The 16799-nt window shown below is 28.2% G+C and overlaps 2 protein-coding genes across 4 annotated transcripts; one reads left to right on the forward strand and one right to left on the reverse strand.

Annotated features, from left to right (window-relative positions):
* The first annotated feature begins 1259 nt into the window (after nucleotides 1-1259).
* On the forward strand, nucleotides 1260-6482 carry LOC113548758. 2 transcript variants are annotated; one of them, XM_026949803.1, is made up of 4 exons: nucleotides 1260-1390; nucleotides 1645-1750; nucleotides 2157-2272; nucleotides 6067-6482. In XM_026949803.1, exons 1-4 carry the CDS (start codon nucleotides 1300-1302, stop codon nucleotides 6279-6281), a joined length of 528 nt encoding a protein of 175 aa, XP_026805604.1. In that variant the 5' UTR covers nucleotides 1260-1299; the 3' UTR covers nucleotides 6282-6482. The 2 variants fall into 2 exon arrangements, with proteins under 2 accessions (XP_026805604.1, XP_026805606.1); XM_026949805.1 differs by having other exon boundaries at nucleotides 2157-2268; nucleotides 6067-6202.
* Nucleotides 6483-6497: 15 nt separating this feature from the next.
* Nucleotides 6498-16238, reverse strand: LOC113548757 (protein lin-28 homolog). Of its 2 annotated transcripts, none has more exons than XM_026949802.1 (5): nucleotides 16085-16238; nucleotides 15190-15279; nucleotides 7161-7405; nucleotides 6909-7069; nucleotides 6498-6840 (listed from the first exon to the last, which is right to left on the reverse strand). In XM_026949802.1, the coding sequence occupies exons 2-5, from the start codon at nucleotides 15242-15244 to the stop codon at nucleotides 6549-6551; spliced, it is 753 nt and encodes a 250-aa protein (XP_026805603.1). In that variant the 5' UTR covers nucleotides 15245-15279; nucleotides 16085-16238; the 3' UTR covers nucleotides 6498-6548. The 2 variants fall into 2 exon arrangements, with proteins under 2 accessions (XP_026805603.1, XP_026805602.1); XM_026949801.1 differs by having other exon boundaries at nucleotides 15874-16226.
* Nucleotides 16239-16799: the final 561 nt, after the last annotated feature.

Genomic DNA, 16799 nt, shown 5'->3' on the forward strand with positions numbered 1-16799 from the left:
CTAAAAAACTTTCGCATCAACTTTTAATTTTATTCAACATCTAATCTTGATATTTTTGGTGCATATTAACCCGTTCCCTAATGCGAATTAACTCAATACCCATTGAGTTAATGCGCATTAAACTGACGTATATATAAATGCAGTATATCAGATATTCTCAATAAAAGAGAATAATCACTTTTTACGCATACCGACTGACTGGAGCGGCAGTAGCGAGCCCAAATTTTCTCTATCTTGCTAATCGACGTTCCCCGAAGACAACGCAAGAACATTTACAACAAAAATATCTAATTAGTAATATTATTGGGAACCACCCAATAATTTGGGTCGTTGGTGGGAAATGTTTTCATTATCGTTCATAGAAAATAAATCTATTTAATTGAACTAGAGCTAGACTTAATTATTTAATATAGCATTTTGTATATAACTACTTTTTATAAATACACTAATTAATGTTAATACTACTACCCCCTTCTTGGCTTTTAAAATAGATTAAAAAAAAAAAAAAAAGTCCTGTATTGAAGTAGAGCATAATATTTTGTGCATAATTATAATGATGTTTTTACTGTTTTTTTATGATGGCACTTAAGTAGGTATAACCATGAATAAATAATCTATTTTGCTTATGGATATTACAATAAATGAAAATTAAATTAGCCTTTTTTAAATTGTAAATAATAAAAAAAAAATCTGTCAGCCAAAGTTGATGCTTATGTCTTGTAGCAATAACGACGTAATAGCGTCAATAACAAATATGTAAAATATAAAAGGAATCTATATTCATTATGGGATACAAAAATAGTCAATATAGGTACATGTTGATGTAATATTGTATAATTGAGTTAAAAATATTAATCTTTTTTTTTCGTAAAAGATAAAGTCAGTATGTAGTAACATTACGTGTAAAATTTGGCATCTAATATGTATATCAATTTTAATATACCTACTAATATTACTAATAGTATAATACCTTTTAATATTGTACTCACTGTGTTATGGTATTTATATTACGGTCTACATATTATCTTCTATTATTAAAATTTTTACAATAAAATGTTTTTTTTTTATTAATTACTTAAATTATTAAGTTAAGTTGTAGATACTTTTACCCATTTAATATTGTGTAATTTCATTTTTAATATAATTAACAACTGTTACATGCTTGCATGTTTTTGTTTATCTTGCATCTTGGTTTTAATTATGCTAATGACCCCACAACTATAAAAATTATTCAATGTGTATTGCCATTTTCATTTTTATCTGTACTCAGCGTAGATATACGTTTATAGTTTGTTAACAATGGACGGCGAAAATGATACATCCAAATTGTTCGTAAATGTTCTCGACAACGTGGGAACACTCATACAAGAGTTTGTTGATCGTAAAATTGGTAACTATAAAATTTTGTATGCAACAGTAGGCTTTTTTATACAAGTATATCAACATAATATATTGTATAATAATAACATACTAATGCAAAACATAATAACTTTGTTAATTTTTTTGAACAAACTATTTTGTACTAAGAAAACTTGTACCAAAATACTTTGTTTTTACACTTATAAGATACAGCTATAATAATTTATTACAAAATGTATACGAACAAATTTATTAGGTTTACATTTGTATTAATTTTGTTTACAGAATATAATACAACTAATAGGTTTAATACAAGTTGCTCTGACGAAGTACAGTGTGAGAATGTAGCATTGTTCTGCAATTCAACGATAAAACTATGCCGATGTGCCGAGTAATTTTATATTATCATAAATATATCATATTTGAAAAGTATACACGGATGACGGATGTAACTGAAAAGTATAAAAGTCTAATGAGAAAATATAAATCATTATTATTAAAGAACATTATTAAAATAAACATGATGATAATACAATTATAATAATAATTAATTTTATTATTTAATTGTATATTATGATAAAGAGATTAAATTCAAAATATTTCTCATCAGTTATTAATTTATCATGTACTATTTTTATTTGACCTACTTAAAATTTAAGATTTTAAACCAAATAAAAGGTTTATTTTTTTCTTATATTTGTACAAAATGGTATTTTTACATTAGCTTATGTTTTATACTCTCGATATTTTTTTATCGATAACAATAAATTTGTATTTAAATTATTAAATGTAAATAGATTTCACTTCTGGAATGATACAATTGGAATATGTGAATTTAAGCGGTCCAAAAATATGATTGATTGGTATCCTGATAAATATAATTCCACTCCAAAAGATGACTTCCTTTATGTAAGTAAGTAAGCATTATATATTTTGGTTTTAATTTATTTAAGTTCGTTACACACTTTATACTACGATTATATAAATGTCTACACCTTATATTATGTTAAAAACAGTGAAATAAAATGTGGACATATTATAGGATATGGGAAATTGGAAAATTTTATATTTTATTCACAAGGATGCTCAATGTTCAATGCTCTTTTATCCATTAATAATATGCAATATGCATTTATTAAAATTTTGATTTATGTAATTATTAAATACCTTTAAGTATAAAGCTCACCATATTATCAAAAGTAGGTAGGCATTTAGAATTATAATGTCATTATTAAAGGGTATAATATGGTGGCGATAAAAATTTCTTTTTTATTTCATTGAAAATTAGTAGAACCACCTTTTTCTCCACAGAAAATTAATGCATATCATATCTTGAAAATTTTGATAAGTATAAATCAAAATTCAAACGAGTTGTTTTCTGAGTTTTTAATTTTTTTACGCAGCCAAGTAGGCAAGCCTAGGTAGGTGCATAGGTGACAGGTAGGTATACATTTTTCACTAAGTGTAATTATGTAATATTCCATAATAATTGGCTTGTAGAATATGGTTTGTGGTTGGTTTGCTATCTATTACTTTTGGTAAAATCATTAAATATTATGATCTATTGTTCAGTTCTCCAGCTTAATAACTTTGAAATTATAATTAAATTAAGTTAACCCACTGAATTGACAAATGTTACCGAGTACCTAACGATTACGAATACTGATTACTGGTGTTAAACGTTGCGACACCATATACCTATTACACTACTGTATATTATGTATACATATTATACTTATTAAAGTGATTTGACTTGAGTCACAATATAGTGATTTGTATTATTACATTTTTCTTACGATAGTATAAGATAGTATAGTATGCACTTAAATGTATAAATTTAATTACTTAACATGAAATTCAGATAATAAGTACTCAGTACTCTATAGTATACATCAGTATATTAGTTCAAATCTTAATTTATATGCATCAAAAATAAACTGTAAAAAAAGACGGTTCTAATTTTAAAATATAAGTTCGTGACATTTCTTAAATAAAATAAAATATTAAGGATTTTTAAATATGGTTTTTAAGTAAACTTCACAAGTTTATGTTAAAAATTGCAAAAATTAAAACCTGAATAAATACATTATCGGAGGATAAAAAGAGAGGTAGGTGCATGTTTAGTGAATTATTAGTCACTACGTATATATAATGGTTGATACAAGGTTAGGTTTAGGTATATAGGTATATATTACCTTTATTAATTTTTACTTTTATTTTTATTGGTAACAAATATTTTTTATCTTAAAGTACAACGCAGAGATTTTTACTAAACTCACAGTGCAAATATTTAAAATTAAATTAATAAATTAATAGATTCTTTTAGTTACTTAAGCATTTATAGTTTAGATCAGGGACCGTACGCAAAAAAAAGTTTTTTTTTTGGGGGGGGACGGGGGTGTTTGTGAAAATCAGTTATTGAAAAGTAGAACTTTTTTTAATAAATATACAAAAAATATATGAAAATTAGGTGTTCTTAAAATACTTTTTTCTGCAAATACAAACATTGATATATGAATGTATTTTTTTAAAATTATAAATTCACAATATTAATCAAATTTAAATATTATCATTTTTTAAACTTCAAATATTATAGTATTACCTATATACGTAAACCAATATAGAGTAGGATTATACATTGACACAGCGCCGTATTACCGCTTAGGCTGTTTAGGCTAAAGCCTAGAGTGGCAAATTTTAACGGTCGAAACGAAATAGCTTTTTTTTTTTAGGTGGTAAATTTATTTCATTCTATGTGCGACAAAAACCTTAATTCAGCCCAGCATTGATATATTATTAAAACAAAATAGCTTACTTTATTTTATTGCAATAGCAATTTATTTACTATTTAGCAAGGTACTTACCTACACGGCTATACGTTCATTTTTCATTATATATAATTTAATTTACATTTTTGCTCTAACTTATTGACCACTTATTGGGTTTGGTTAGGTTTTATAAATTTTAAATTTTAGGTCTACATACAATATAGTATAATATTTAGGACCCCCCAGAAAAGTTTTGAAAATCCACCATTTCTGAGTGCCGACTGTCGAAAGCACACTTATATAAATTATATACCTTAACGAAATACGTCACGATATCTTAGCCACACGCGATGTGTTCAGTAATCCATCTTATAAATAATGACAATAGTCAATAAGTACTCGTATTAAGTACTTATTATACGTCCTAAGTCCTATACTTTTTGGACTGTTCGAATAAAACGCATTTGAATGGCAACCGCCGTTTCCCGACCAAAATGCGTTTAGTAAGGATGGAGTCCATAGTCCATTTGACATTACCGACAACGCTGATGACGACGTTGGTATTTTCGCTAGTCGCTGACATAAATCCGCAAATGTGAAACGGTTTGCTTCTCCTTTAGCCTTTAGGCAAGAGTATAGAACACCTAAAAAATAGCCAACGATACAGTTTGTAAGGGTTTGTTTTTATTGTCTATTGATATCGAATTGTCGATTTTTGGTAAATTTTTCTTTTTATTGGAGTAAAAATTCTTTAAAATTTACAATTATTTCGTTATTATTTATTAGGTACCAATATAAAGATGATGAATACAACAAAATATATGGAGAAATTTCAGAAATGTGTAATAAAAATGATATTGGAATTCTCGAGTTTAGTACAACAGCCGTATTAAATTATTAACCGAAAAATCTCGAACTCATTGAAGGCAGTGGCGTATATAGAAATTAATTTCAGGACGGGGGATTAAAAAAAATTTCCATTCTTAAATTTCAATTAATTATACAATTAAAATCAATGCCCGTACCAACCATACATTTCAGGGAGGGTATGGATCCCTAAACCCCCCTATATACGCTACTGATTGAAGGTGTTCAAATTTAATCAATTTAAAACGGGATCTCACTGAAGATAACAAATATTATTTGACACGTCATAATATATAACAAACTAAATAACTTGGTAATGGCAAACACAGAAAAATTGACTACAAAAGAAACATTGGTAAACTAAAATAAACCATTATTGAATACTTAGCTAAATGATTGTTAAACAATTTTCAAATAGGCGTGTTTAATTAAATACAATAAATAATAAATTTTAATGAAGTTATTGAAGATTAATACTTAAGCTTAAATAATATTGTGATAGTTATTAGTTAGTATTTTACATGATTATTCGATTATCAGTACATAAAAATTTAATTTCATATTTAGGTAGATATCTATTTTGTTTTAATTGTTTTTTATAATAAAAACATTTAAATTGTTGTGTACATTTTTGCGGAATCAAGGAGGGCATTGAGAGGTCAAAAAAATGGTTCCCATTATATCTGTTACATTTATATTTGCTCACCTATTATATTATATTGTACAAAAATCTAAGCACGAGACTACCTATATTAAACTCCTTAAAAAATATTTACTTCCAATTTTAATGAAGTAGCAGTTTTAAGAAAAATATAAATAAAAATAATTTCTGCTTAAAAGTAGGTTTGAAGTGTATATCGCCATCGTGGTTGGGTCATTAAAATGGGTGTGTTAAATTTGAATTCAACAAATAATTATTGTATAATATGATAAACGATTCTGAGTGAAAGTGTAGGTCAGGCATATAGGATAGTTTATGTTGCATTTAATTACTATGTTTGTTAATCAAAAAACACAAAAAGTATATTAATATTATAGCACATTTTAAATAATTGTTATGTTTTTTTTCCAGCAAGTATGAATTTTGCAAACACACCATCAAGATATGACGTAGCTTTGCCTGTATTAATCATTATGATCATAGGTTGTTTATGCTTCTTGTCTTGTATAATTTACATCTGCAATGGTAAAAACGAAGTTGGTGCAGACAAAACTGTGTCCGCTGCATTATTTAAGCAACACGCACAGGCACATAGATTACAAACATCAATTGTACGGAACATATGATTATAAAGTTATAACTGGGCATAATAATAGTTAATAACATATTTGACATAAAAATATTAATAATTTAATTTGTTGACATTCTACCAACATTAAATATTTATTTTAGAAAAAATAGTTTACAAAATGGTACCTATATATAGTCTTTTTTAAGGAATAGGTAGGTATCTTAGAACTCCAATGTTTAAAAAATATTAATTTATCTCCATGCAATTAAAATTAATTATTATTATAAATGATATTTTATTAGTCTTTTTGTATTCAATTATCTTAATCTTGTTTGTCATTAATTTCATCTCCATTCTGATTGGGTAAAATAATTGATTGCTGCTGTTCATCACCACTACCATCTTCAGGTTTTGACTTTGGCCTTGACTTCTGTCGTTCTAATTTTTTTCGCGGAGCTTTAATGAATTTATTAATTACAGGATCTTTGCTCTGTATCTGAGTGCAATCAGCTATAAGGTGGTTTGGATCTTTACAACTATGACAGCGTTTAGGTTGAGGACTCAATGTACATTTGGCAGCAATATGATTGGCAAAATCTCCACAATTGTAACATCTAATATAAATAATAAAAATATTTACAAATAAATATAATATACTACACATTTTATAAATTTAAAATACCTCAGTTTTTTTTGAGGATATGCTTTTTTCGATCCTTTACAGTATTGACCCCTTGGCCCAGTAACAAGAGTAGCTTCTAAGCCCTTATCAGATTCATGACATGTAAACTCTACACGTTCATTTTCTCTAAGAGATCTAAATCCGTCTTTTTTTATTACTCTCTATAAAAAGAAAAACAGAAATATAATGATATAAAATCAATGTTACATCATAACATATATTTAACGCAGTATATTGTGAATTTTATTTTACCTGATGAACAAAAACATCTCTACCACCATCATCTGGAGTGACAAAACCAAATCCTTTTTTTGAGTTAAACCATTTGCAGATTCCTTGGCGAACACCTTCAGGAAGTTCTTCATTTTCCGGTCTTAGGTTTTCAGCATCATTAGATGAGAGACTATCGTTTCCATTTTTGTTCGGTTTTTCATTTGTTTCTACTGAATCTTTGAGGTGAATAAATTTGGATTTTACTTTATCGTCCCCCAAGTGTACTAAATTAATAAAAAAAAAAAATAATTAATTATAATAATTATTTAAAATATAATATGTTATTATAATTTTAATTTATATACATTTATTTAGATTATTAAATTATTAAAATTTTCAGATATTGGTTAATAAGTAGAAAAATTCCGTGTCATTGTTTGTTTCGTATGAACCAAGTACCTATGAGTACTATTTATTTTAGATAATTGGCAATTTTTAATTTTCGGCTAAGCGATAGCACATACTAGACATGCGTAAGTTAGTAGAGGTCTTATTATCAATTATAGTAATAGAAAGCATTTTATCTGCAGAATTACGGTGTGGTTTATAGGGGTGTAAGATTTTCATCATTGCGTATGATTGGTTTAGTTTTTTTCTTGATGTGCATTGTCTAAGTTAGTATCTTGTCTAGGTTTATCCCTAAGTGATGCACTTAGTCATCTTTGCTGTTCATTAGATTGTATAGTTATTATTTGTTTACTAAGGCTAAATTACGTATCTTTGCAAGTAAAATATCTTGACTTAATTTGCGTAGGATTAAGGGTAGGTTCCATTTAGAGAACCTAACCATTTAGTTATTTTAAACATAGAAATTGATATATTATATATATATATATATATATATACTATATAGGTACCTATGTCTTTTATATTTTTGATAACAATTATTTAACACAAGTTAATTTTCTGACAAAATTGTTTTTTAATGTATAAGAAAATAAGGACGATTCTATACAACACTAAAACGATTATATTATTATATTATGATAGAAATAGATAATAAAGTTAATTTTGTCTTTTTTGTGTGATATTTGTTTTATCAGATCATTGCAAATTAAATTACTTATAATACTAGGTATGAGACAAAACACATTCAATTATAAATCGTTGCTCGCACAATATTTATATATGTATGCGGTATACCTATTAGAGTGTAGCTAATTTAGACGCAGTAACTAACAACAACTATACACCGGATGTAAATTTATTATTTTATGTGATATGTACAATGTTCTAATTTGAATAGATTAAATGTTTATCATTATAAATGTTATGTTTCATTTAAAGATAAAAAAAAAAAATCACGTGGTATGTACTACTACAATATAATGCATAATAATATATTAATATGTATATAAATCTACGGTGCTTACAGACTATTAGTCAATGAAATATACAAACTCTGATATAGACTATATATATTATATATGATACCATAATATATCAATATGGCATGTGCAGCAGAACATCTGAACATATGATGATAAATTACTATGATATAGTAATATATAATATTATTTTCACTCATGTAGTCATGTAAATCAATAATGATTAGTCATTTCATCACAATATGTCCACCGTTGTATGAACGGATCTGGTTTCAGTAACAATACATTTAAATATAGCAGACGAATGTAAATAATAGAACTATGATATTATATTGTATTGTAAATACAATTAATGTGTGTGAAATATACCGAGTGATTCTTTTAACAGTAAATAATCATTATCTTAAAAGTACCTATTAACTTTTCGACTTTTGTTAATCATTATAATTTTAAGTTTTTACTTTTTTAAATAAAATATTAAAATGTTGGTCTATTACTCTATTTATTTAAACTTTAAATACTTATAAGTTATAACTAATCAACTAAATAAGTACTCGTTTGAATTTCGAATATTTCAATGTATGTAGTGTGTTGTCATTCAAAAGAGGTTAAACACTTTTTGAGAAAAAAAAAATGTTAACTAATAAAAGAATCATCAGTATTTTAATACTCTTGTCATTTTATTTATAAACAAATCCGCATTTTTACATCACTGCACGTCATAATTAATAGATGTATAATATTATATATAATAATATAATATTATAATTTAAACATAGACATTGAATTCTAAACACGTGACATTCATTTTATTTTTTTTATATTACTTAACTTCAAGGTCATAACATCAGTGAAATGTTGTGAAATGTAGTTCCATCAATGAATTTACATTTTGGAAAGTTCCATGAGTATAATAACAATCGACAATAAAATAATTAAAATTATATTATTATCATATACTATATGAGTGTTGTTATTACACACAACTACGCAAGTACGTGGGTAATATGAATACGATTGAACAATTAAAATATATTACACGTGGACCAGGGGCGTATTTAGAAATGTCTTAAGGGGAGACCCACAAACAAAAAGTTCAAATTTGCGTACACGGGACGTAGAATTGTAAAATTTTTCATATAATAAAGATAAGTATAAAATAGGTGAATGGAGGAGGCACGAGCCCCATGTGCCCCTTAAATACGCCCCTGACGTGGATCTAAAATAGCATGTGTTTTAGAGTATTGAGTATGCCGTATAAAATAAAAAGTGTAAAATTTGAATTTCCAAAGTATAGTAAAAAAAATAAGCTTAGAAATAAGCTCATTAAAAACTGGAAATGATAGACAAAACAATGATAACTTAATATTCTTGCCCACTGTAGTAACTATTTACTATAGTAAGTACGCGTAATTATATATACATAGGTCATAGGTGGTTATATTGTATAGTATAAACGTAAATTATATGTATGCAAGTTACTAGGTAGTTAAAGATATTTATATTGTATAAAATATCGATATACGTTAATTATTTAAATATATTATTATAGTAATATAGTATAATTAGTTCAATATACATAACTACAATCTCAATATAATATATAATCATTATTCACGGAAAGCCTGGATCAATGATCATGCCACTACCTAAATTGTAAGACTTAAACTATTGTAAGTCGTGGTTCTATCCTGTAGTAACCATCGCCACTCACATCTGGACGCATTCCTAATTCTTATAATAACACAACATAACTATTATAAGTAATATTTCACCGGTAGAGTATCTTAATTCTATCTCCAATTGAACAAACTTTTATTTTAATGTATAACTGAAATAGATTATTTTATAACTTAACCCGTCGACGAATCACTTTATCTATAATCATTTCAAATTTCAATAAATTGGTCAACATAACGTGCAAGAGCATTCCAGCTCCGCACAGTATTCACCGAACATTTCCAGGTACGTTCAAATATTCAATCATGCAACAACTTATCTGTTGTAATTATACAACATGGACAGATTGTATTGACAGCAAACTTCAAATAAATTCCTGTGTTATATTATGAGAACTTGGAATAAATTAACATAAAAACAAATCAATAATTTACTATTGTACTCTCGATAATTCAAAAAAATTCATAAATGAAATTAAACGGTTATTGGTCCAATGAGAAAATTTCTATAATTCCAAGAAAACACGTATATTTTGGTAATAAGTGCGAGACGGCGAGAGACTCCAATTCGATTATTTTTTGCCAAACCATCAACAATCTAAGATTCGAATGTATTAATTGTAAATAAGCTCAAATAAATTTAATTAGAAGTAAGATAGTTCAACTAAATACAGACATTCAGTAATAACATATCATTTTAGTGTCGAAAAATAATGAAGACGATGGTATTATTGTAGTTTATTTTATTCGTATAATTTTCCAAATTTCTGTGATTATCTATAGTCTATAGGTAATCGTATTGTTTACTGAACAGTTATTGTCGTAATCGAGTAAAACGTAGTAAATCTGAAAATGGTTTTTTTAAAGTATGTGTTAATCGCACTCCAATAACTATTAATATTGAGGTTAGACAGCGATAGTTGAAACGATTTTGAACCATTGAAGTTCTCAGTCATGTTTTGATACGTTTCATTTGTTATACACCACAAATTATATAGTTATTAACTATCAATATTCTTTAACTAATTAACAATCATAAAAAAAAAATTATTAAAAAAAACATTTATAACATTTGGCAGTTTAGCACCCCAAGCCCCTCATTTCACTTATGTCAGCAACGGAAAAGTAGTGAGGTTTATGGAGATAAATGTATAATATATATTCTTTTAATTATGAACAATTGTAAAGAACTCGTTAAAATAATATGACTTATACCTTACACAGTTATACCCAATGGCTTATGATCGAATTCTCTTTACTAATACAAAGTTGTTAATAGTTTCCAAGTATGTCCACTGTTATATTTTTAAGCAAGGCAATTTATAATACTAAACAAGCTCGTAAAAACAAATGTAGTCTTCCTCTCAAATTATAGAATTTAGATGAGTCGAAATTCCATACACTATACAGTAACATTACTGTTCACCTCTAGGTTTATCCACAATTACTGTTATAGACAATATTTCACAGGTACCTAAAATATTTTAATTTGAATAAATTTCGATATTTGATAATGTTATTTTATTTTAATGTATACGTGTAATAAATCATTATACATTTAATCATTACAAATTGTGTTGATTTTATTTGTATAAATTATAATTATAATTACATCAGCCGTGTAAATATGTCGTGCTATGAAATGTCCGACGAGAGATCATCAAATGTATTACACGACTGTAGTAAATTTCAAAATACGACAAAAAATTGTGTTTCTTATTCCATCTAGCAAACACGCGTGAAATCAGTACAAACAAATAATATAAATTATTATTGTATGCTACAAACAACCTGGCCTACAAGCAATAATATAAAAGTACCTACCTACAATACATGTCAACGTCGCATAGCATTATTTGAAATCGAATATAATCGAAAAGGTCGATATATTAAAAAAAAAAAATGTACATATAGGTATAGTATATTGTATACCCTCGGTATGCATGCAATATTGAAGAAGGTTTTGGCAACGTAGCACTGGAACACGAAGACCGTATATAATATATATAACTATATAATTCCTAATATGTATACGTTTAAAATATGAACCATCTGCATTTCGCCGTCCCGTTTACCTGCGTAGTTCTGATTTTCTACCCTTAACAACCGACAGCACAAACCCTTAGGAAGGAGAAAACCATTTTTAGAAACGCCAGCTGCAACACTCTTTTATACATATTTCTTGCGCACCAACATCGGTGGGTATAATATATGAACATGTATAAAACGGACTATACATACTATATAATATAGCGTAGATGTACTAAGATAGAGATAAATAATATATAATGTGATCTTCAATATATCGGATACAATTTGGCTATATATATACTTTTGTAACTATAACGTCACTCTACCGTTTTCCTTTTATTGCTGGCGTTCTATAATTTATTGTCACCTGCCTAAATAAAAATCTACCCCTAATAATCCTACCTTTACTACATATAGTTACACCAGTACTCGTCATTGTATATATTTAGAGGTAAGCGGTCACTTTGTACGGTCCATTGTTTAAATTTCATAACGCGGACACTTTGTACTATTATCTACATAAAGTACATATTAATGTATATAATAATATACCTAAGTGTTATGTGTATATAATGTAAATTATTAAAATGTAAAAGTTAAATACAAAAAAGTAAATTTATTAAAAACGTTATAAAATATAGTATATTATACTATTAGTCAAAATAATCAATTTAAATCAATTAAAAACGTGTACAATATAAACATATGTCAAAAACCAGAAATAATGTTAAAACGGACATATAATGGAATTTAAAAATTCAAAATAATTTCTTTGTTTTGGTGCTGGTTACATAAAGTTAATAGCTTATTGTTTTCACCAGAATTAGATTTTTGCTTCTTAAGTAGCTTATTGATACATTCGTCCAATTGTATTGCTCGCAAAACTGTCCAAAAACTCGGAGAATGTATAAGATACTTAGATTTACCAAATAATATTTAAACTTAATAACAATTTTAATAAAATTGTATATAATATATACATATGTATATACTTTATGTATATAATAGTACAAAGTGTCCGCGTTCTGCAATGTACTTTTTTACCCGACCGTACAAAGTGTCCGCGTTTCGCACTTTTGATGTTCGACCGTACTAAGTGACCTAGAACCATATTTAGATAGTGTTTTCTCGAAGACGAATACCAAGTTTGAAAATAATCTGGTAAACATAATATACCTAGCTATTATCGTATAATACTCTTTAACACGACGGAGTAAAAATGTTTAATATGAAAATTACTCTTAGTTACAACTCTTATTAAATATTGAACCGTGGTCAAGTTGAGAGTTTTAAACATTATATTTTCCAATACCAATCTTAATTTGACGTAGAATCAATATTTTTTGCATTATATCACATAAACTCTGTTAATACAATATTATATTGTGAATATTCTTTTAGATATAACTGAAAAGACTATAACGCCTTAATTATAACATTCTTAAAATAATACTTTGCTTTAACACTTTCAGCCTTTTAGTTTTAATTCAGGCATGTATTAGACGAACACAATAATGATATTTATCGTTTAATTTTTATAAAAGTGAAATCTATAACAGGACACATTTTTAAAATATCCGAGAAAATATCATAAATTATATATTATAATTATATAAAGTTCTTAAGCAGTGATATACCCACATAATATACATGTTTGTATCATACGCAATAATAGGTCGGAAAGACAAAAAAAGAATTATATAATATAATAATAAGACACTAGCTTTAATTCAACTGTAAAGATAGATAGGGATGATTTTCATTAAACGCCAACTAGTTAGGCCGACAAAGCATATAACATTGTCTGTTACCTAAAAATACTATAAAATATTCTTAATATTCTACAATATGAACACCAGATTTTTTAATTTTATTTTTTATTAGAGTATTTACATATATAATATATAACATGTATAATATAATATTAATATAGTAATATACTGCAGTGTTTTATATTAACGAATTCTTAACAGCCAGCTCAATTGAAGACTATACTCTGCCGGATAACGAAATGTTACAAAGGACAATTTTCAAATATTTATGTTAAACACGAATCACAAAATACAGTTATAACATATTATACATAATATTATATTTAGGTATTACTGTATTAGGTACTATCGTAAATTCATATTGAAAGACGGGGAATAACGAGATACACCTGCAATCTGTATATTACATTATATAACCTTAAAGTATATGTAGTGTTTTCTAAATGTATTTATCTAGGTATATTTTTTTAGATTATATTAGACCAACGCAACACTTAATTTATGTATAATTAAAATTAAACTAAGATTTATCGATCACATTGCATCGTATTAAATAAAACGATTTAGATATATTAATACGTCAGTACATAATATTTAATCATGAATTAATATATACCTATATAATATTATAGTATAAATTAAAATAATACGTAATAACGCCAACAGTGGGATATCTAGAACCACTAGAACCATCAAAATAGAAAATACATAGATACTATTCAAATATTCAATGATAGTTTTATTGACTCATGCATTTATGATAAGATAAAACTGCAATAGTCGGATTTAAACCGAAAGAACTCTAGATCCTGCCATAAACAAATAGCCTAAAAATAGCTAATATCGCCGTTCTGAAAACTTGTAGTACACATATCGCGGTCGGCGAAAGTGTAATATTATATTTTTATCAATCTATCTATATATATTATGACAGGTACGTACCATTTAAGTGATTAAACTTTGATTGCGTATATTCCAAACTCAAGAACTAACGCTTCACAATCAGTAATTCGGTCCACCATAAATAACTAATTATAAACCGGACAAGTATATACAGTAAATATAACATATGCGATTGTATATAATGTATATAAAAATATATATATTATATTATCTAATTTCATATAAAACACACGTCTATTTGTTAGTTTTCCGTCTGAAACGTAAATTCATAAACTCATTATCTACAATTACTCACCACCGTTGGAAGGCGCCGTCGATAGTTGATTGTTTTCCGTATTGTTTTCACTCATTTCGGTGCAGGTTTGTGACTCGAAGCGTTCGACACCTGCAAGAAAAGCATACAAATGAAGAAAACAATATATTATATTAAAATACATTCGCGGTATGAACAAGCATTTTAGGTGTGTGTGCAAGTATATTATAATATATAGGAGAGGTACGACGGCGATACACCTAACCACTGCAGGTCTGCAGAATGTGAAATGTAGGTAAATATAGATCAGATTTATAAATGTTTAACCGAGTTTTATTAACGTACACATATTGTTATGTAGGTAATATGAACAATTGCAGGTCGTACACTTTATAGTGCCGTCGGTTGCTATGAGAAAAACGGGACGAAAGACAAGAAAACTCTATACGCACATTAATATTATTATACTGGTCACCGCGATACAATAATAATATCATGTATTACCACCCTTGTTGACTCGTGTTCGTACAACACAAGTATAATGCACATAGTTTTAATACACGAGGTAAACATATTATATTATATCGTTATGGGTGCTCGCTGCTTAATCCCTATAAATTGGTTGGATATTAACCAGACATGAATATTATCGGAAAGCGACCGTTGGATGTATCTTATATTATCGACGGTATGCGTGGTATTATAATTATTATTATTGGTAATTACCCAGTGTATGTAGTTAACAATATTAACGGTCGTCCGTTATGGTACCCTCGCAATATTCTATGACAACGGCGAAAAGAAGAGTAAAAATAAGGTCCGTCAGATACACTCGTGTCACAGTCTTGTGTAATTACGTATCAAAAGTCACGGTTATAATATTGTTTAGTAATATAATATGTGTTATTGAAGTAACGCTATAGTCACAGTTGTATACCATAAATGTATTGAGAAATGTATTATGGCGCGCGTGCCGCGTGTGAGGTCCTCGTGAGCTGCGTGCGCGCGCGAATATGTGCGTTCGTGTACTGCACCGAGACCAGGCGCAGTTGGTGCACGTTTTCGTCGTTCGGCTGGTTCGTCTGGTGGTGGCGGCGGCGGCGGCGGCGGTGGTATGGTAAAAATGTTGTGGCCTCCACGAAAAACGCGTCGTGTTAGGTTAGGGTGCGTGCGCGCGCGCCACTCGGGGTGGCGTATAATATATAATATAATAATATTATACGTGACGCGTAAATGGTAAATATATATATTATTATTACTATTATTATAGCATTGTGTGCGCGCGCGGCCGACGGGGCATTTTTCCCGGCGCGAGCGAGGGGAGGCGAGAGAGCCGGCGCGGCATATCCCCCAACCGAAAAATGGACGGGCACTGCGCATGCGCCCCGTACCGTAAATCACTCCCATCCGGCGGGGGCCGGTCACAGCAGCAGCAGCAGCAGCAGCAGCATTGCCGTATGGTATAATATCATTCTAAATTTTATATTTATATATATATTATATATGTATATGGTATTTTTATTATAATAGCCGTAATAATACATATGTATATAATAAGTTTGTGAGAAAGCGCCGAACGGTGATGGTGGTGCGTAGCGGGGTGCTGTCACACCAGAGCCGGTCGGCGGTCACCGCTGAAAATCGCGGAACCG

Source organism: Rhopalosiphum maidis, chromosome 4, assembly GCF_003676215.2.
Source record: "Rhopalosiphum maidis isolate BTI-1 chromosome 4, ASM367621v3, whole genome shotgun sequence".
In the NCBI taxonomy this organism is placed as follows: domain Eukaryota; kingdom Metazoa; phylum Arthropoda; class Insecta; order Hemiptera; family Aphididae; genus Rhopalosiphum; species Rhopalosiphum maidis.